General features: G+C 52.0%; 1 protein-coding gene across 4 annotated transcripts; it reads right to left on the bottom strand.

Annotated features, from left to right (window-relative positions):
• Nucleotides 1–21,100, bottom strand: TTI1 (TELO2 interacting protein 1). Of its 4 annotated transcripts, none has more exons than XM_060277409.2 (8): nucleotides 20,941–21,100; nucleotides 17,731–20,047; nucleotides 15,729–15,929; nucleotides 15,013–15,161; nucleotides 13,981–14,121; nucleotides 11,492–11,696; nucleotides 10,883–10,970; nucleotides 1–845 (listed from the first exon to the last, which is right to left on the bottom strand). In XM_060277409.2, exons 1-8 carry the CDS (start codon nucleotides 20,956–20,958, stop codon nucleotides 635–637), a joined length of 3,330 nt encoding a protein of 1,109 aa, XP_060133392.2. In that variant the 5' UTR covers nucleotides 20,959–21,100; the 3' UTR covers nucleotides 1–634. The 4 variants fall into 4 exon arrangements, with proteins under 4 accessions (XP_060133392.2, XP_060133394.2, XP_088529636.1 ...); XM_060277411.2 differs by lacking the exon at nucleotides 20,941–21,100 and adding an exon at nucleotides 20,821–20,917; XM_088673510.1 differs by lacking the exon at nucleotides 20,941–21,100 and adding an exon at nucleotides 20,874–20,892.
• Between the last annotated feature and the right edge of the window lie 44 nt (nucleotides 21,101–21,144).

The raw sequence follows: 21,144 nt of genomic DNA, 5'->3' as shown, positions 1-21,144 counted from the left end.
TCGGGGTGTCTGAATACTTTAATAACATGGAGTAACAGGGGAACCTTGTCTTGTTTAACCATTATGTCTATACTATAGTATCAGCCACTGCCACCTATCACAGCAAAACAGGCCTGTGGTTTATTTATTTTGGCTTTATTTCATGTCTGTATTTCATGTCTGTATTTGTAGATGCACTATGTAAACTGCCACACCAGATCCTGTTTCACAACATTGCATTTTGCAGAATATTGCATAACCTTTCTTGAATTAATAAAAATGATAGAGCAGGTGTCCTTCTTGGATTTTCCATGGATCAGAGAAATTCCAGATTGAGCAGGGAGAATGTCTAGGGCAGCGGCTGCTCCCGGTGAATGCCGTATGGACGAGGGGGAATCAAAGGACACAAAAGAGGTGCCTATTCCACATTAAGCTGAGGTCCCATCTCATGTTCAGTCATGTTCTCTGGCCAGCTGAGACCTTCCCCCAAGGAGGTGCACCTCCAAGTCTCCTCTTCAGCAACTGCACAATGCTGCCTGAGGATCTTCCCCCGTCGACCCTCCTCTTCCCCTTCCTGCTGCTGCTGCCTGGAGCGCCACTGGACCCCCAGCTCCTAGCAAAAGGCTCCTGTCTCCCCAGGTTCCAAGGGTGGCCCTCAGGGTGCAGCTGCTGCTCCTTCCCTCCCTTGCAGCTCGCTCAGCAGGCGCCCAACATTGTCGGTGAACTCATCCCGCTTCTTTTCCGCCCCGGCCAGCTTCACGGGGCGCAGGCTGGGGTGGGGGGGCTCGTAGGGGTGGGGGCACCAGACGTTGCTGAGGAAGAGCCAGACGGCATCTGGGTCCACCTGCATCAGGTGGAGGAAAACGCTGCGGAGACAAAAAACAAAAGCAGGGAGGAGAAGCTGAGTCAATGGGAAGCCTAGAATCAAAAAATTGCAGGGTTGGAAGGGGACCTCCAAGGGTCATCTGGTCCAACCCCTCTGCAATTCAGGAATCACAGCTAAAGAATCCCTGAAACGTGGCTGCCCAATCTCTGTTTAAAGACATCCGGTGAAGAAGAGTACACCGTATCTTGTGGGCGTCAAAGACTGGGCTCTTGTCGATCCATTTTATTGTGTATAGCCAAAGGCCTTTACAATGGGCGACAGAGAATAAAAGGAAAACTTTCCTCTACAATCATACAACGTAACCTGTAGCAGTTTACAACGTAAAAAGAAATCTAAAGCATTAAAACTTAAAGATTGGAGTGCATTCACAAAGCTGGAACGGAGCTTCTTGGCTGCCAGTGCAAATTTGGCTACCTGGTGTGTAATATATAGGTGTTTATCTGCTAGGAGTTCAAAAGGAGGTCACTTCCTGTGCAGATCGACCTGGAAGCCAATTAAGAACTGGCGATATAAATTTCCCTCTGGGCGTTGTCTACAGGGGGCAAATCAGCAGATAGTCTGTGATGTCCTCTACCTGATGGCATCCATGTACGTATACATTTGTGATCCATATGGGGAATTCCCAACTATCTCCCCTCTAAATATGCTGTTGGAATCTTAGTTCTGCAAAGGCCCTGTGTTGTTGTGGGAAGGTCAGTCTCTCAAGGTGATGGGGCCTTGAGCGACTGGTCTTAATTTGGGGGTACCAAGTAGAGTAATGGGCGGCAATGATGGATGCTCTGTCTTGGTTGCCATCCTGACCAAAAATCCAGTTTCTAAGGCCACGTGGCCTAAGGGCTAAGTAGTTCTCCATTTGAAGGTTATAAACCCCAAGCTCTTCTTGCCACTTTTGTGCCTTGGTTGCTCTAACCAGCTGAGCTTAAGGGTAAGCTCCTCGAAGGCATTTAGCCTGCGCCAGTATCTCAGGCTAGATCCATTCAGGCTGCAAGCGAGGGGAGGCCCAACTCAGCTCTGAGCTGGGCTGCTGGTGTCCCGCAGGGGAGTCCGTTCCACAGCCGAATGGCTCTAATAATACCGGATCCAGGATTTGGGGAACCCAGGCTCACCCCAGCCCCCCTATTGGGTTAGGGTTAGCACAGCATTGAGGGTGGGGATCTCTTCTTTCATTAATTCTGCTGATCGTGTCCACCTGAGCAAGAGCTCCTCTCCTCAAATGCTGACTTGAGGCATCCTCTGAAAAGAATAATTGGTCCAAGTAAAGGTCTCCTGAACATGATGGAGAAACCGCCCGGCGACTCCTCCCCAAAGCGCCAAGGAATTGCAAGGAACATGGCTATTTCTGAGCATCAATCGCTTAGCACAAGAATGCTTAGAATGTAGGAAGAGCCTGCAGGATCAGGCCAATGGCCCATCTGGTCCAGTGTCCTGTCCCCACAGTGGCCAATCAGATGCCTCTTCTGGGAAACGCTGCCAACCACGAGATCCCTCTCCCCTCCTATGGCTTCCAGCAACTGTTTTTCAGAAACATTGCTGCCTCCAACTGCCGTTGACAGCCCTCTCCTCCTCCATGAATTTGTCTCCTCCTCTTTTAAAGCCATCCAAGTCAGTGCCCACCCCTGCCTCCTGCAGCAGGGAGTTCCATAGTTTAACTATGTGCTGTGTGAAGGACATCCTTTTATGTCTCGTATTTTCCAACGTACAGCTTCACTGTACGTCAGCACCTACCATTAGTGATGGATCGGTGCCTGTGATTTGTTCCCAGAGTACGGACTCTTCCCTTGATTGTCTCCTTTTATAAAAAGGGAATCGCCAAATCGCATCATTCAGAATGATGGTCGGAGGTTGCTTCCCTTTGAGCCTCACATCGCTCTTCCCCCCTTTCAGGCTTCCCCCAAATTCCTTCTTTGAAGGCTCAGCAGCTTTTTTAAATGGGTGCAGGGTGGTGGCTTTTCATACTGACACAGCGTTATCGCAGCAAATCGAGGCCAGGCTCACATCGCAGCTAAGGGAAGTCTTGCCTTCCTAGTCCACTCTCTGCAACCACTGCCCCGTCTTCAAATCAAACAACTTCTCTTGCTCTCACCACGTGAGTTTTCTTCCATTCTTTTGGACTGGGTGGCCGGAGAGCATTTTTGCTCCGCAGAGATGCTTCCCTGCCAGCCTCTCTCCACCTAATCAATGGCAAAGGATGTTAATTCATCCTGGTTGCTTTGCAATCTATATGTTTGATCCTGGACGGCTGCGGAGAACACCAGCCCCGTCTCAACTCATTTGGAGCCCTGCCTCCGGACAAAGCCTCTTGTTTCTTCCCCACACCTTCCCCCCAAAGTACGGTTCTGGTTCACGGCACAGTCAGCCCCCTGGAAACTTGCAATGTGCTAAATAAGCGTTCTTCTCCACCTTCATGCTTATTTGCTGCGAGCCGAAGCCCGGGAAAAAAATTGAGGGAGTCCTGATTAAAGGCATTGCCACTTCCTATTTTAAACTTCCTTCATCAATACATTCCCGCACGGAGGTGAATAACTGTAGGTTCAGAGTTAGCTGCATTTTCAGAATGTGATTACATAAAAGCAGCCAGTTCGGAGATTAAATTTTTAAAAGGCTGTGAGAGAAAGAAGTAAATCTCTGGAAGGAATGTCTATCTATCTATCTTACGCAAACATAAGGTACCTTCTCTCTCTCTCTCTCTCTCTCTCTCTCTCTCTCTCACACACACACACACACACACACTTAGCTTAACACCTGAGATGACATTATGATGTCTTCCCAAACCTGCTCTATTAAAAGTAGGAATTGCACATAAACAAAATTCAAAGTGTGACGTGGCTGCTGAGATTCCCCAACCTGGCGCTCTCCACTTCATTTGGTCTCTAGCTTCCATCAGCCCCAGTCACCGCAGTCATGGTGAATGATGGGAGTTGTAGTCCAAAGGCAACTGGGGAACCCCAGTTTGGGGGAAAGGCCAACCCGGGCGATTCCAAGAGAGCGGTTCCATTGCTTCTCTCTCTCTCTCTCCTTCTCACAGAATTTTGCAAACAGTTTCATTGTGCAGTCTACCTTCTCACTGACTTATCAATCTTGCCATTGCTTGTGCTCTTCCACGGGACTTCGTCCTCCAATGCAGATATTGGGTACAGAAGCCAATGCACACGGCGGTGGTTATGGAGGGACCTGGCGTCGATAAATCATGCTTTTCTCTTTAAAAGCTCACTCAAAATTGCTAGAATATAATCAAAGCCAACAGAAATCAAAGAAATGAGGCAGGCACCCCACCGAGAGAGAGAGAGAGAGAGAGAGAGAGAGAGAGAGAGAGAGTTTTAAGAACTTTCCAAAAAGATTTGCAGTCTGCTGGCCATGCCGAGCTCAGCAGGCAGTGAGTTCCAAAGGTGTGGGATCTGCTGTTGCAGAAAATGCCCCCTGAAATACCCTGTGGCCAAAACACCAGTGAATACTGTTACTTTGCTAGAAATTACCTTAATCAGGATTGGAAACATTTAAACAGCTTAAATTTAAATGTGTTCATGTACTTAAAGCTTAGATTGTTTTGGTTTCTGAAGTAATTCTGTGTGAGCCAAATTGTTTATTTTTGTCACTTTTGAATTTACTGACACACTCTGCATTTTGTACAGTGGTATTTCCAATGCTCCCTATTTTGATGCTTTGAACGTCTGCCGTAATGTGGTTTGGCCACAGCTCATTGTGGAAAAGCAGAATATAAGTGGACTCAATCAAATCAAATTGATCAAGCAACTCAGTTCCAAAGCACGGCACCAACTAGACAGCCCAAGACAGATCCCCCAAACCTGTGTGATTTCCCATGACAGGTTTCTGTGGCTTTTCTCCAGACAAATCAATCCAAAATTACCCTCCTGCAGGTGGGCAGTTTAACAACCACTGGCCTACTCTCGAGTCGCTGCCGGAAACGGGGCAAAATCCAAACACCAAAGACTTGACTGCAGGCAGAAAACCAGTCTCTCCTCCTCTCTCTTTTTAATGGATTTGCGTAGCTTTTTCAACTTCTTGTTTGTACCAGGCAAGGCACCACCCAGCTCAGCCGCTTCCCTGCCTCTTTGTGGCAAGTGTGTTTCCACTGTGCCCACTGAGACGGCCTCAGAGGCTGGAATTAGATGCTCTCCGCAGCCAAGCCACCTCTCTTGAAGCCAAGAGAGGCCCTTCAGGCCTGATTGGGATTCAGCAGAGCCCTTTCCTAGCGGGATAATCACAGCACTTCTTCCGTGGCCTAGGAAACGGCTGGCAGACCTGGAGAAATCCATCCTCTTGGGCGAGGAGCCGCGCGGGAGGACCAGACGGGCTCCACAACGAATGGTGTTTATTCATTGAGTATAGAAGCAGCGTGGCATAGCAGTTAGAGTGCTGGACTAGGACCCAGTTGACCGGGGTTTGAGTCCCCCACTGGGCCACGAAGCTCACTGGCTGTGACCTTGCGGGCCAAGCGCTCGCTCTCAGCCTAACCTACCTCACAGGGTGGTTGTTGTGAGGATAAAATGGGGAAGGGGAGAAATATGAAAGCCACCTCGAGCTGCCTGGAGACAATAAATGAAATGAAATATAAAATAAAATAAATCACAGAGGAAGACAAGGATGGGGCTCTGTGATGCACTGCAGCCCATTAAACCTTTGACACCTTCCAAGGTGGTGAATGCTCCTTTGTTGGAGCTTTTTAAATGGAGGTTGGGTGGGGATTCTTTAGCTGGGGTCCCCTGCATTGCAGGGGTTGGACTAGATGACCCCTGGAGGTCCCCTTCCAACTCTGCAGCACTATGATTCACAGATGCTCCATCACATCCCTGCCCCTCAGCCCAATCCTGTGCCCACAAAACCATGCCGAGAGCCGGGCTGTCGTCACCCCGCACTTTGCACCTGAGAAACTCTACCAGGGACTCCAGCTTGCTTGTTCTGCAGCCCTGACTGATGCGCACAGCTTGCCTCATCCTGGCAGCAACAGCCAAAGAGCCCGCCGGGCATTGGACGCCATCTGGCAGCCTAATCCCACTTGAATCCCGCCGGGCGGCGGCGGCCAGAGTCAACAGACGCACGAAGCTGCCTCGCGCCGAGCCAAACGGCCGGGCGGTCCTATCCGGCTCTGGCACCCTCAGGCTGGCAAGCGCTGCCCACAGCCACTGGCAATGGTCCCTTCCCCAGTCCTCCCACCAGGGATCTTTTAATGGGAAATGTTGGGGATTGAACCAGGACCTCCAAGCCGGCAGAGCTCGGGCACAGCTGCTACAAGTCCTCACTAAGCCACGTCCAATGAGGCTGGAAGATTCGGGACGGATAAAATGCAAGTCCTTCTTCACACAGCGCAGAGTTAAATTGTGGAACTCCCTCCTGCAGTAGGCCAGGATGGTGACCAACCTGGGTGGCTCTGAAAGAGGATGGGACAAATTCATGGAGGAGGAGATGGCTATTGGGGGAGGGGGAATGATGGCTTTGTTCTGTCTCCACAGTCGGAGGTGATGTTTCTGAATCCCAGTTGCTGGAAGCCACAGGAAGGGAGAGTCGTCTGGGCTCAGATCCTGCGAGTTTCCCCTAGGAGCATCAGTGAGAAGAGGATGCTGGGAAGAACTTTCTGACAATAAGAGCTGTTCAGAAGTGGAACGGACTCTCTCAGGAGGTGGCAGACTTTCAGTCTCTGGAGGTTTCAAAGCTGAGGTTGGACGGTCATCTGTCACGGATGCTTGAGCTGAGATCCCTGCATTGCAGGGGGTTGGACTGGATGACCCTGGGGGGTCCCTTCCAGATCTTTGATTCTGTGACCAGAAGGGTCATCAGCCTGATCCAGCAGGCTCATCTGATGCTCTTATTGGGGAGAGAAGGTGCACGTGCGGAATGGAGAGGAGAAAGGATTTCTCCCATGAATCCAGAGAGAGAGAGATGCTGGACTGAATGGAGCCACTGGCTGGACCCAGCAGGCCCTTCTGGTGCTCTTACTGTTGGGGGAAAGGTGCTTTAGGTGAAAGAGCCGACGTGAGCAACAGGCTTAGCTTCTCCACCCACACTTGAGCAAGCAGGATCTGGAACACAATGCCTCAAGGGCCGCCTCTCCCCCTATGAACTGACCAACGTCATCATGAAGGCCAGAGGCCGTGAGAGGTCTGGAGGGCAGCAACACAAGAACGGGGCCTTTTCTGCAGCAGCTCCCTGTTTGTGGGATGTTCTCCCCAGGGAGTCTCGCCTGGTGCCTTCACCACTGATGTTTTTTCCTTTTCTGGAGGGTAGGACTCAAAATAATGGCTTCAGGTTATAAGTTACTAAACATCAGAAAAAACTTTCTGACAATAAGAGCTGTTCAGAAGTGGAACAGACTCCCTCCGGAGGTTGTGGACTCCCCTTCCTTGGAGGTTTCAAAGCAGAGGTTGGATGGCCATCGGTCATGAATGCTTTACTTGAGAATCCTGCATTGCAGGGGGTTGGGCTAGATGACCCATAGAAGCCCCTTCCAACTCTATGATTCTATGACACCTTTCAGCGCCAGGCAAAAACTTTCCTCTTCTCCCAGGCCTTTGGCCTGTAACTACGGTATCTGTGGCATCTTAAGAGTGGGCAGCGTCTTCTAAAAAGTTTCGAATGCATCTATGTGGGGGTTTTGTTTCTTTTTTGGTTGTAAGTCGATTGAGTGGTCTTCGGCAAGAAAGTCAATACAATAAATTTGACCCATAGTTTTAATATGGGAGAAAAATGTCATAGAATCGTAGAGATGGAAGAGACCCCAAGGGCCATCCAGTCCAACCCCCCGCCAAGCAGGAAACACCATCAAAGCATTCTTGACATATGCCTGTCAAGCCTCTGCTCTGTCTAGGTTGCAGACTGGCCTGGGGCCAAGGAAGGGCTCTCACCTGAACAGGCAAAGCCTCAAGGGGATGCGCGGAGGCCGCCTTCCCCTGCCTGGCATGGCAGATGCACCTTGACCCCTTCCGACAGGTGCCTCCACTTCTTGCCTGGCCACCTCAGGTCCAGTCTGACCTTGGGTGGACCCTCCCTCCACGCCAAGACCCTTCTCCTCTTGGACGAAGATGCTCCCCTGGCGGTCCAGAGGGCTGAATAGCTTAAGGAGCAACTTGACTCCTGCAATTTATGTGTGTGTGTGTGTGTGTCAATTTACTTCAGCAGTTTCCAAGCAACCTCCGTTTCCATGGCAAAAGATGCCCGGGTTAATCCAAGCTGGCGTGCTCGCCTTTGTATTTGCTTTGCTCAAGTGTGGCTTATTGATTTTTACTTTGTTTTTAAGCTTTCGCTTGGCAGGGCTCTGCACCAGAGCTTGCAACTTGGCAGATGCAGATGGGGATGCGGGGAATGAAGCGGCCCAAGCCGGGCGCACGGAGTGGCGCCTGTTTAACCGTGGCGAGAAACGGCTCGGAATAGCTGGCTTGTGCAAACCCACCGGGTCTGCGCTGAACGGAGCTGGAGCGTCTCGCTGGGTTTGGCTCATCTGGGCAAGTTGGAAGCAGGCTGCTCAGCACAGAAGCTTCTCTACGGTGGGAAGAGGCCGATCTGCTTTGCAAAAAGACTGTCGTCGATGCTCTGGTTTTTCCAAGAATAGCCTTTTTGGCGTGGCCTGGGGTGGGCAGGAATCTGGGGCCCTGCAGCTGATGGTGAAGAACATAGGAAGAGCTTGCTGGATCAGGCCAGTGCCCCACCTAGGCCAGCATTCTGGTTTCACAGTGAAGAAGGACTTCTTTTGACCTGTCCTGAATCTTCCAACATTCAGCTTGGATGTTTGTGTGTTATGAGAGAGGGAGGAAAAAAACTCTCTACCCACTTTGTCCATGAAGAAAGGTCGCAGCATCTGGGGCCTTTTTTTTGGTTTAGAGGAACAAGCGACATTATAGAACCTTATAAAACAGTGCATGGCGTGAAAAAAGCAGATTGGAAGGGACCCCCAAGGGCCGTCTAGCCCACCCCCCTGCAATGCTGGAATCTCAGCTCAAGCATCCGTGGCAGATGGCTACCCAACCTCTGCCTAAAAACCTCCAGCGAAGGACAGTCCAGCACCTTCCAGGAGAGTCTGTTCCACTGTTGGGCAGCTCTCACGCTCAGAAAGTTCTTCCTAAGGCTGAGTCAGGATTTCCTTCCTTGCAACTAGAATCCATTGGTTCGGGTCCTCCCTTCCGGAGCAGCAGAAAGCAAGCTGGCCCCCTCTTCCATGGGGCAGCCCTTCAGATCTCTGGAGATGGCTATCGCATTTCCTCTCTCCTCTCCGTCTTCTGTTTGGTAGGAAGGACTCAGGCTGGGCACCCACAAAGCAGGTCCTCTTAACCTCAGGGAAGGGAGAGGCTCACATAACCTGAATTAAGTTTGCAGAAACTCTCGAGGTGGGAAAAGTCGCACCTGCACCTGCCTCCCCCCAGGGCATTTGGGCCTTGGTCGGAGCCCCATCAACAGAGCCACTTCTGCCATTAACGTGAGTTGGCCGGGGTTTCTTTCCTCCTCCAAATTTCCTTTGCTAAACATGTATTAATGAGCAATTAAGAAGCCACGACGGCAACAGAGGGTCTGGTCCTTTTCCAGGATTTGCCAAGCGGCGGAGAGAAACAGATCTGGGCTCAGGGAAGCGCAAGTGACGTTCAGGGCCAAAGGGACAGAAGAGAGAAAACAGAAAGAAAATGGGTGGGGTTTTTTTTGGGGGGGGGGGGGAAGCCACCTTTGCCTGGTTTGGTGAAAACAGCAGGCAGGGCAAGGCAGGCGTCCCACTCAGCCAAATTTGCCTTTTTCCAAAGAGACTTATATGGTGGGATTCCTGGAACTGGAATCCCAAGAGGCTGCGGTTAGTGCCGGATGCTGCAGCACGATTGCTGACAGGAGGCGGGGAGGGCACACTTGTGTGTGCTCATAAATCTGCACCGGTTGCTGATTTGCTACCGGGCCAAGTTGAAGGTGTCAATATTAGTATAGGAAGCCCTGAAGAACTTGGGAGCAGTTTACCTACAAGGTCGCCCTGACCCCACAGGCGCTCACTGAACCGCTTTGATCAGCAGAGCTGGCACTGTTACAAGGCCACAGGGTGACTTTTCCACGTTGGAAAGAACTCGATCTCTCAGTGGGGTGGCAGCTACCCCTTGGAACCCCTTGCCACTTGGCGTCAGGCGCCTTCACTGGACTCCAAACTTTTCGGTCTTGCAAGGACAGTCTGCACGTGTAGAAAGTGGATGTATGTTTGAATCTCTTTTTAGTTCATAGCGGACTTTTATCTATGGGATGGTTCAAAGGGCTGGGTTTTTTGGGGGGTTTTCATTACTATTTTTACAGATAGTTTTATTGTTTTATTCCCTTTGGAAACTGTGTCAAGGCTTTTTTTTTTTACAATCAAGCAGTAATCATAATAAATAATAAATTATTACTTATACCCTACCATTGTTCCGTTGCACCAGAAGCTGATTAGTCATGCTGGCCACATGACTTGGAAAAACTGTCGGCGGAGCAGACAGACGCTGGCTCCCTTGGCCTGTAAAGCGAGATGAGCGCCACAACCCCAGAGTCGTCTGTGACTGGACTTAACTGTCAGGGGTCCTTTACCTTTTACCCATCTGGCCGGGCCTCCCCAGCCACTCAGGGTGGCTTCCAACAGAATATTAAAAACACAATAAAACATTTAAACCTTCCCTAAAGAGTGTATAAATGTATCAGGAAGTTTTTAATGTTTAATATTTTACTATGTTTTATATATGCTGTAAGCTGTCCAGAGTGGCTGGGGGAACCCAGCTAGATTGGCGGGGTTTAAAAAAAATGATGATGATGATGAAATGAATGAATGCAGGTCCTTGTTGAGTGAAGGGCAAGGCCCCTAGCACCTTGGCTCGCTTGCGTGAGTCACCTGAAGCAGCCGGCTTTGTGGTGTGCTTGTGGCACGTGGCCTGGAGCATATTTATGGATCTAGGAGGGGGCAGCTTTTCTGCAGAAGGGGGGATTAGACTTGATGGCCGAGGGAACCCTACACTGCTATGAAATCCTGTTCCAGGTACAACATGAAAGGCTTTGTGTTGCTTGCGTTTCCGTTACCTGCAGGCGGCCTCTTGCAATTTGGCAGGCTGCTTGGCGCTGAGGTAGGGGAGGCAGGCCTCCTCCACTTTCTTCAGGTCGCCCTCACCTGTGGGAACAGGAAGAGAGAAGCGTCAGCGGAAGACGAGGGGAGGCGGCCGGGTGGGCAAAGCGTTGGCTTGCATCTGCAAACAAGGAGGGTTGGGCAAGGTTTAGGGCTTGCAGAGCACATCAAGGCCTCGGGGTGGGCAAGGGAAACTTGGTTCCTGGGAAGGCAGGAGCACACGGAGTCGCAGTCTCTACAAGGCCCTTTCCCACAAAGCACACACACCTGCCTCTCACCTGGCACCGGGCAGGTAGAGATGCGACTGGATCAGCTGCAAGGCAGAGTTCCTTGGTGGCACACACAAGCCCTGCAGAAAGCAGCTCTTGTCAGCCCTGAGTTTGGCTCGATCCCAAGCGCCAGGCTGGCAAAGCCCCTGGTACTGCAGTTCCCAAGCAACAAGCTCCGTTATCCTAAGGTTACAAAGGTTCGGCTGTTGTCATTTGCCTAAGTCTCTTTTAATGCTGTCTAGGTTGGTGGCCATCACTGCCTCCTGTGGGAGGGAGTCCCACAGATTAACTACTCACCAAGGTCCAGAGTTTTGCAGAGGGATCCGAGGCCTTGCAGCACGGCCAGCTGCAACTTGAAGGCAAGGGTGTGGCCATAGATGGGCCCTGCGCGGGTGCTGACCGGGGCCTGGGTGACGAGGGAGGTTGCCAGCTTGGGCAGGACGTCTTTGGAGAATCGCCGCTGCAGGAAGTCGCCACTGTGGGCTCCCAAAGTGCACAGCACCTGTGGAAATTCCACCAAACGGGCTCTTATTCATAGAGGCAAGTCACATTTGCTTGAACAAGTGCAATCTGCAACAAAATGCTGCAGTATCGAGGGCTCCTGTGCAGTTTTCCAGCCAGCTGTGCCCTTTCCCGGGATACTCCATTCCATTCCCCTTCTCCCCTGCGGTGAAATGCAAGACTCTTTTTCATTCTGCTTCAGAGCACAGCCACTCTGTGCCAAGTCCCAGGCAAAGGGGCTTCTTGGTGGTGGCCCCTGCCCTGTGGAACACCCTCCCACCAGATGCCAAACAGATAAAACAGCTATCTGACTTTCAGAAGACACCTGAAGGAAGCCCCGTACAGGGACGTTTTTAAATGGTTGATGTTTGGTTGTGTTTTTAATACTTTGTTGGGAGCCACCCAGAGTGGCTGGGGAAACCCAGTCAGATCGGCGGGCTATAAATATAAATGATTGTTGTTTCTCTATGCCACGTTCAGCCCAAATCTGGAGGGCTCAGAGCAAATACTGCAGCTTGGGCTTGCACACTGTTTGCACAGTGCAGCGCAGCTCTTGGTATGAGAGCAACTGAGCAAGTTGGGGATGCCTGCAGCATAATGCCAAGGACTGAAGACCAGAAAGCGCAAGAACTGCTAAACCTCTAGGCGTTGCAGGGGGTCGGACTAGATGGCTCCTGGGATCCCTTCCGACTCCGCAATTCTACGATTCTAAACTCAGCTACCAAGAGGAGGCCCACCCAGCACAGGGAGGGTTGGGTCCCCTGCCGCACTGAAGTGCTCTCCCTCCCTCTCTGCAGTTTCAGAAAGGAGGCCACCGCGATCAAAGGGATTTCTATAATTAAAAAATATCACCTTCCCTGCTGCTTGGCAGCGTATCTCAAAATGCTGAAAAGGTAACTGCGTTCCTCGATAACGTCTTCTCCTCTCCCGCATAAAAAAATCCTGCCTGGTCCTTGAGATGTTGGCTGGGTATTGCAGGCTTGGCTGGGTTTTTTTGTCCGCCCCCCCCCCACCGGCAAGGTGGGGCCCCCCTGTGTATTACGCTTTTAGCTTTAAGTCGCTCAAACCATTTGCACTTCAAACGCTCTCCTTATAGGCCAGATCTCGGAACTAGAAGCCCGGAGGGCATCGTCTTCAACGAATGCTTCTTCCTTGCCATGTCAGTTGGCAACTGGAAGTATCTGCTGGGCCAGATTCACTAAAGGGGGAGCACAATCCCCCCCCCCCCCAGAAAAAGAAGAAGAGCAGATCTTGCACCAACCCTTGAGAAACAAACAGGAGATGAAACATAGAGAGAGAGATTTCCTCTTTGCTGCGCCACTTTTCCCCGGTGACCCTGTTTTCCACTTTGCTTTTTCAGCCAGGCTGCAACTGCGGAAACCAGCCTGGAGCCCCCTGTTTTGGACTCCCAGCACACTCTGACTCAGTTAGCACTACGGAGCTCAGCAGTGGACCGCACTGTCATGCTATTAGTTTTATTCCCCGTTTTGCTTATTGCAAATAGGCGTTGTTCTCATCGGTAGACTTGCCTTCTTTTGGAGGCAGCGATGCTTCTCAGTGCCAGCTGCTGGAAACTGCAGGAGGGGAGAGGGGCTCCTGTGATCGAATCCTGCTTGTGGGTTTCTTCCCACAGGCATCTGGTTGGCCACTGTGGTGACTGGCCTTCTGTGGTCTCCAGCAGCTGATATTCAGAAACATCACATACTCTTTCTTTAAAAAAATAGTTTTATTAAGCAGAGGGCTAGGGTGTGCCATTCTAGGGGTGGAACTTAATTTTTGCAAATCTCTTTCTTTAAAATTTGTTTTTGGGTGTGAGGAATTCAAATCTGCTATTATTTTTGTGACTAGACAGCATTTAGCTTGGTAAGTCTACATCTGATGAAGAATCACATTATACTGCTTTTGGAAAACCAAATAACTTATAATTACCTTCTGAAAAATGTCAGCTAATGCTAAATGATGGTGGTGATGTAAGTGGAAATACTTGGCAATCAATTAATTCTATGCAATTTTCCTTACCAAGAAAACTAAATTACATTAATTTAACCAAAATATATTTTGAATTCCCAAGCCACATTACGTTTTAGCACCCTTCATTTTCAGAATCTGCAAAATTCAATACAACATAATAGGGGGAAGCCCTAAATTCAGATCAGGCCCACGAAACTAGATTGTGGTCAAGACAGCTGGCTCCTCCCTTGCCTCCCAGGGTGGACCTGGGAAGGGGGTCGAGTTCAGCCCCTTCCTGGCTCTAAGGGGGTGTTGAGGATTCTGAACAGGCTCACCTTGAAGGCCCTGAGAACAGCCAGAGGGTCGTCCTTGGTCAGGCGGTGGACGAGGGCAGGCCACGTCCGATGGGCCAACGGAAGGAGGTGGCTCTCGTGGGGGCTCAGCACTTTCACACAGAGCTCCAAGACATCCAGGACCTGCCAGGAGAATTCAGAGGAGAAACACAATGGCATAAACGGAGGTGGCGCTGGAGACAGCCAGATGAGTGATTCTACGATATAAGAGTGTTCAGCCTCTTGCTTTGTTCTTCGATCTCTTTTTCAAAGACTAAAATGTGTTGGTCACTTGCGGAAGTCGGTTGGTAGCTGACCACCCCCCAATTTGCGTGATGTGTCACCAGAGGGTGTGGAGCCCCGGCAGAGTCTCCAGAGATTTCCTGCTCCCAGTAGAGAGTTCTTCCAGAGTCCCCGGTTAAGAGGAAAACTCCTCTCCCGCACAGTTCAAAGGAACAACGTGCTTTTTGTCTCCAGGCGCAAGACGAAGCTAGACACTACTATCTACCTATGTGCAGAGAGATCTGCCAACACTACCACCACGCTAGCGAAATGCTGCTGTGTAAAACGTACAACCTCTTCTTCTGACAAGATTCAGAGTCAGACCCTGACAGCAACCAGGGCAGGGCTCAACATCAAGTCAAGCTCGGGACAACAGGACATACTAAAAACAATGCCCTGGAGACCATTATACCTGTCTCCACAACCCTGAAGGGCAAAGGACTGCAAAAAATCATACATTCAGCCTCGCTGGTGTTGCTATGGTGACCCAGTGCACCTGACACCCTTATCTCAGAGCATCCAGAAACGGAGGATGTGCTCCTCAAGACATGAGGCCAAGCACTGTGTCATTTAACCCATTTTTCGCATTATACCCAAAGCGCATGAGAAAGGGACTGTGGACATGCTCGAAGCAGCTCCTTTCATTGCCGTTCTACATGTTGAAAGCAAGGGCCGGCCCTTGGCTCTGAGATGCCGTCTCCAGGGCTGGGCCAACAGCAGAGCATCTGGTGGCCTGGCTGCTCCAAGGCGTACCTTCAGCCGCACACGGAGACTCTTGTCGGAGAGCAAGTGGGCGCATCTCTCCATCACGGCCTTGGCGGTCTGGGCATGGGCTGGCAACAGGCTCTCAGTCTCCAGGCTCTGCTCGTTTGCTTCTGGCTCCCCAGCAGGCAGCTGTTCTTCTGGGAAGGAGAAAGGAGGGTGGGCACTTATGGGAACGATACAGGGTGCAACTTAAACACATTTCCCCCCCCATAAAATTTATGCTGCACTGCTTAAACCATATTTTAACTCGTGTTTTAATTCATTGTTTTTCTTTCTTTTACGTTTTATTGTAATTTTATTGGTGTCAGCCGCCCTGAGCCCGGTCTTGACTAGGGAGGGCAGGGTATAAATAAATATTATTATTATTATTATTATTATTATTATTATTATTGACTGTAGGAAAAAAAGTCTCAAAGTGGTTTACTATTCCTCTATCCATGAAAGATTAACAATAATTTAAAACAGGTTAAAACTCACACCCATCTGGGTAGGCTTGTCTAAACAAGAATGTTTTTTGCAGGCACCAAAAGAGGGTACAGGGAAGGCCCCTGCCTGACGTCAGTAGGCAGGGAGTTCCGAAGGTTAGATGCTGCCACACTCCCAAACGCAGCTATGGCGTTCCATGCACATGCAGGGTCGTGCGTGTAGGGGACGAGCATCTTGGGCTCCGACCGGAGACCTGAAGGGCTTCCAGCTGCACTGACCTTCCTCCTCCTCCTCCTCTGTGAGATTGCCTTCTGCAATCCGCTTCTGCTTCACGTACTCGAGGAAGAACTCTTCCATGGCCTCTGCGGTGAGAAGTGGCGGGGAAAGCGTTTCCTCACTCTGCTCAGCTGCTCCCGAGATACGGCCACCTTCATGCTCCAAATCCTTCACCGTTCGGCGCTCCACCGCAAACCAGGAAGCTGGCAAGAGGAGGAAAGCATGACTTCTTCAAGCCCAACACAGTAATCCTAAACCTGGCTACGTTGGGCAGCTGGGATATACTGCACATTTAAGTCCCAGTTTGGGGAAAGAGGGCTAAGCCACACAGGGAAGACGCAGAGCAGTGAATCTCCATGCTCCATGCCAAGCTATATTTATTATCCATATTTGAAGACGACCGTGCAGAACTAGTTTATAAAACTCTTGGCTGCGGTGAGATTGACTATTGCCCAATAATGGAGAAATATGTTTGATTTTTCCCTTCACATTTGGTTTCAGAAGGCCCTACACATCCCAATTGCAGAAGAGTGGAATCATATGATGTGTGTTTCACAAGACACCACCAAGCCAACAGACTACTAAGCCCTCGCAGGGTGGATATTTTTGACATGTATTAAGGAACAAAATCATGGCTGGCAAATTCCCACAGAACCAGATTTATTAGGTACTGACTACATACCAACACCCACTACCACTCACCCTCTTTGATCCCGAGAGAACGATAATCCCATTTTCTGGTCTGATTTTTGATCAACCTCTTCATGCTCCCATATACTATAGAACTATGATAGCAAATTGCCAGCTCATTCGTTTTGCTTCATTGTATAAGATATTTTGATTCCTTCACAAAGTTCTAAAAAATAAAAAAGAGGTACTGTGCATGGTAACAGCTACAAATTCTCCTGGCTTTCCTCTGGAACTGGGAGAATCAGGCTGCAAACTTATCTGGAAAGAAGTTTCAAGGAATTCAATTTGCTCCTTTCTAAAGAGGTAGATCTTGACTCTGAATACCTGTGGGATGATTCCTGTGAGGATCCTACCCAGAGCAAACCCATTGCAATGTAAAAGGGCATGACACAGGTGCCTCAATTTCAATAGGTCTACTCACAAGTATGATTTAGTCGGCTATAATCCTCAGTGCTTAAGATCACTCTCCCATATGCATTCCTGAGTGTGCACCCTCTGAAGGAAATCCCATGCAAAGATGAACAGAGTTATTCCTGAGTCATTTGGCATCCCCACACAGTGTAGATCAGTGGGGAGCACCACCCCATGGGGGAGAGTGGGGTTACCTAGGAAGGCACTAAGAGGCAAGGGGGGGAGGAAGGGGGTGCCAGAGGTTTAAAGGACTAACAGAATTTGAAAAGCTGGTATCAATGATTCAAGTTCATCCGCTTTGTTGAATTAATTAAACTAAATAGTTTAAATTGGATTTTGAATAAACATGCCATTAATTGTGTTACCATTTTGAATTTCAGTGTGCCGTTCTCTTCCTTAGTGGGTTGTGCAAAGCGCTATCCTGATTAGTGATTTTTACAGGGTTGGGGGCACTGGGCATGCGTATGGGGAACCAAGAGGCCCAAAAAAGTTTGGGAACCGCAGGTGCAGATGTTACCAGCCCGGATCCAAGGCCCTGGTTCATTTCCTAACTCGGCTACGGAATTTCTGAAAGGGAGAAATGGGTGAATTAAGCAACACATGGCAACCAAGGCCAGGAGCCCTGGGCTAGCACAGACAAGGCAGAGGTCCCCCGTTTTGGAGGGGGTGCTGTGGATTTTCTACTCTGAGTCAGGGTGGTGAAGTGGTTAGATTGCCAGACTGGGACCTGGTAGAGCAGGGTTTGAATTCCCATGTGGCCACGAAGCATGACTTTGGCCCAGTCGCCATCCCTCAGCTGAGCCTACCTCACAGGGCTGTTGTTGTGAAAGGGAAACAGAGCCGCTTATGCCTTGAGCTCCTCGAAAGAAAACGCAGGATAGAAGCATGGCAGTGAATCGGTACCTAGCCTCAGCAGCAGCGTGTGCATGACCCCAAGGAACGAGGCCGCCCGGTCAGCGTGATGCTGGTCCAGCTTGGCCAGGATGTCCTGGATGACGTCGTCCACCAGGGGCAGCACATTGGCATCAGAGTGTCTCAGCATGGCTTCCAGGACCCGCGAGCAATGGGGCACGTGAGCCTGGTGACGCAGGTGCAAGGAGATGCCGTTCACCAGGTAGTCGGCGTTCTGATTGATAAGGTCCGGGATGGAGCCGTAGCCGCAGGCGCAGCAGATGTCCCCCATGGCCCCGCTGGCTGCCTGGCTGATAAGGAGAGTGCCGTCTCCTGCCTTTTCCAGGACAGGGTACAAGGCTGAGATCAGCAGCGGGCGGAAGTCCTGCTTGAGCGCGGAAGCAAAGCAGCCCACCCCTTCCAGCTGGATACAAATCTGCCAGATGTTGCCGTTCATGGTGTGGACGGTGGGCTTGGCATCTGAAAGAGGAAGGGGGTGGCCAGGCGGAACAGCAAGGAGCCCGGAGCCCTTTGCCTCTGGTTCACTGGCCACCTCCTCAGCCTCGATGCTAGTGACCAGGTGCCAGTTGGCTTGGTCCACGTATTCCTCCAGCACAGAAGCCACGACACCTCCGAGATCCTCAGCACTGGCCACCTCTTCCCGCTCATGAAGGACGTCCACCTCCAGCCCTGCTGCTCCAGCAACCAGTTCGTTGAGGACCATCGCCGCCTGCTTCCGGTACACAGCGGACTCTCCATACAGCCCCAGGAAATGGTCTGCCAGCAAATAGAGGTTCCCATAGTATCCGAGGACCCGGCAGATCTGCTGGAGCAAGGAGAATATGCGCTCGTCGGCAAAGAACCGGAAGCACTTTCTCTGGGCGCTGCTGCTGCACTGCAAAGGTCCCGGCACGTCCCCAAGACGCCGCTCCTCCACAACCTTCACGTCCCTCACGTCCAGCTCCAGGACTTGCACAAGGGCCCTGGAGAGGCGGTGGAGGTGGGAGGCGGAGTTCAGAACCAGGTTGACCCGGGGGCCCAGCAGCTTCAAGTACCCGAGGAGCAAGTTCAAGGTGACCGTCTTGCCCTGGTCATCCTGGGAGCTCATCAGGCGGGGAAGGGCGGTGGCCAGGGAGTGGAGGTCCTCCGAAAGGATGTCAGCAAGAAGGCGATTCTCTGCCACCCTTCCCTGCTCTGCGGCGCTCCGCAGGACCTCGCTGCTCCGAGTTCGGATCTCGGGCCTCTCGTCATTGACAAAGCCAACCAAGGCCTTCAGGAGCTGGCCGACGGAGTCGACCAAAGACCGGCCGCAGGTCGCCATCAAGAGCTGGACCATTTCCACCAGCTCCATCCTCGCCTTCCAGTGAGGGTGAACGGACACAGACCCAACCACCTTCACAATCAGGATGGAGAGCTTGGCTGCTGTGCTCTTTGCCCAGTCTGGGCCTCGGTGGACCATAAGCCCTGAGAGTCTGCCTTGCCCCGGCACAGATGCCTCCGTCTTTGGCGGGATCTGTGCCAGCTGCTCATCTGCCATGACCGAAGCTACCGCCCGGGAGAAGACTTTGATGGCCGAGACGACGACGGCATGGCCTTGCTTCATGTCCCCCGTAATGATCCGGGAGAGCGTGAGGGAGATCCCGGGCAGGAAGGAAGCGAAGAGATCCCCGCAACGCTTTGCCTCCTCGCCGCCCAGGGGCCGGTGGCCCCCCTCGCAGTCACACTGCAGAAGCAGCGCTTGCAGGCATTTCAAGGCTGTGATCTTGAGCTGCTTGGCTTTCTCCTGCTCTGCCAGGGAGAGCAGCAAGGAGACGGCAAAGCCCAGGTGCGGGAGGTTGGAGGGCTGGTACAGAGTTGCCAGGACGTCGCCGGAAGCCGAATGCAGCAGAGCCAGCAGCGCCTGCAATACAGCCTCCTTCAGCTCCTCCGACAGAGGGGCCAGCTGCTGCGGGCTGGAGGGGGAGGCCAGGCAGACGCAGAGCTCAGAGAACAGCTCCAGGAGCAGCTCGGGCTTCTTCACACACGTGGCGGAGAGCACAGAGGCCACGCACTGTGCCACGGTCTGGACCACGCGCTCCCGCTTCGGCCCTGGGACCTTGAGGGTGAAGCGCAGGGGGAAGAGGACATATTCCTGGAGTTCCTGCAGGGCAGAGTCGCTGACCGTCCGCAGCTGGGAGCGGAGCAGCTCCACGTTCTCCGCCGTCTGGGCTTTGGTCAGCTGCACGCAGGCCGGGCGCAAGGCCCCAAACGCCTCCTGTGGGGTGTCGAAAACAGCCATGGCCTGGCCCTGCCGCCCTCGCCTCAGGCCTCTCCTTCGCCTGTCATCATCCTGCATAGGGAAGGGGGAATAAGTTATGTGAGAGCAGCTTTCAGGTTACATGAGGAGCAGGAGAAGAGGAAAAAGGTGGTGCATAAACACAACAAATAAATAAAAAGGTAACAAGCCCAATGTGCCCCTTGACATAACTTCTGTCGGCCTTAAGAGGGGAAGTAACAAGTTCTCAAAAAACTAGAGGAAGGCTCTCTGAAAAACAGCAGGCAGTCTCAAGGTCCCTTAAAGAGTTTCACTGCATGAGTTTCACACACCCGTGTGTGCAGAGCAGGAGGGCTTCGGCCGATGCCTGGAGCTGAAGAGGGAAAGAGAAGCCCTCTGGATTACAAAGGAAGCAGCCTGGGAATCCTGGAACTGTAGAACTGGAAAGGACCCCGAAAGCTGACCCAGCCCCGACCCCCTGCAGTGCAGGAATCACAGCACTGTGGAGTTGGAAGAGGTTCCCCAAGGGTCATCCAGACTGACCCCCTGCAATGCCTTGCAAGGGGTCAAGCCCTCTGGTCTAGCCTGGCAGTGTCCCTGGCCCAGACTGGCAGTCTCTCTGGGGTCGAACTTTGCAGGAGGGGGCCTGGCCTCTATGCCCGGAGGGCACGTGCTCTACCCACTGGGCCACACTTCCTCACCTGGGGCCGGAGTCCAGCGAGTTGGCGGGGTCAGGCCACCGGCAAGGCTCTGGAAGTGGCCCAGGGTCGCAGGTCCCTTGCCCCCTATTCCCCCTCCCCAAACACCCCAAAGGACTCCCGCCTTCACCCCGCTTCTCCTTTCCTCACTCTCTGCTCGGGAGAAAGCGAGAGTTGTCCACATGCCGGAAGTCAGCCCGCACCTCTGGCGGAGCGAAATATCTCCCGCGGGGGAGAGGGGCGAGCGCAAAGGAGCGACAAAAGTCTCACCGGAGCAGCACCACCCATGCGCGGCGACCGGACCCTACTGCGCACGCGTCGCTCGGAGTCTGCGCGTGCGCTTTAGGGCGGCGGCGGCTCGAGTTGGCGCCGCTTGTCCGGCCGAAGCAGCAGCAGCAGCGGCCGCCGCTCTCTCTTGCGCCTCCTCGGTGGTTTGTCCCCCGCGGGCACCCGTAGCATGCCGCCCTCTGACCC

The sequence above is a fragment of the Zootoca vivipara genome, chromosome 7 (assembly GCF_965207765.1).
Source record: "Zootoca vivipara chromosome 7, rZooViv2.hap1.1, whole genome shotgun sequence".
Lineage (NCBI taxonomy): Eukaryota > Metazoa > Chordata > Lepidosauria > Squamata > Lacertidae > Zootoca > Zootoca vivipara.
The sequence above is the reverse complement of the archived record's forward strand: the minus strand, read 5'-3'. Positions and strand labels throughout refer to the sequence as shown.

Coding starts and splice junctions, on each gene's coding strand:
- TTI1 (XM_060277409.2), bottom strand. Junction 15,930..17,730: donor CACGCTGCTGCTGAGGCTAG/GTACCGATTCAC, acceptor TCCTCTTGCCAG/CTTCCTGGTTTGCGGTGGAG. Junction 846..10,882: donor TTGCAAGAGGCCGCCTGCAG/GTAACGGAAACG, acceptor TTGTCTCCGCAG/CGTTTTCCTCCACCTGATGC.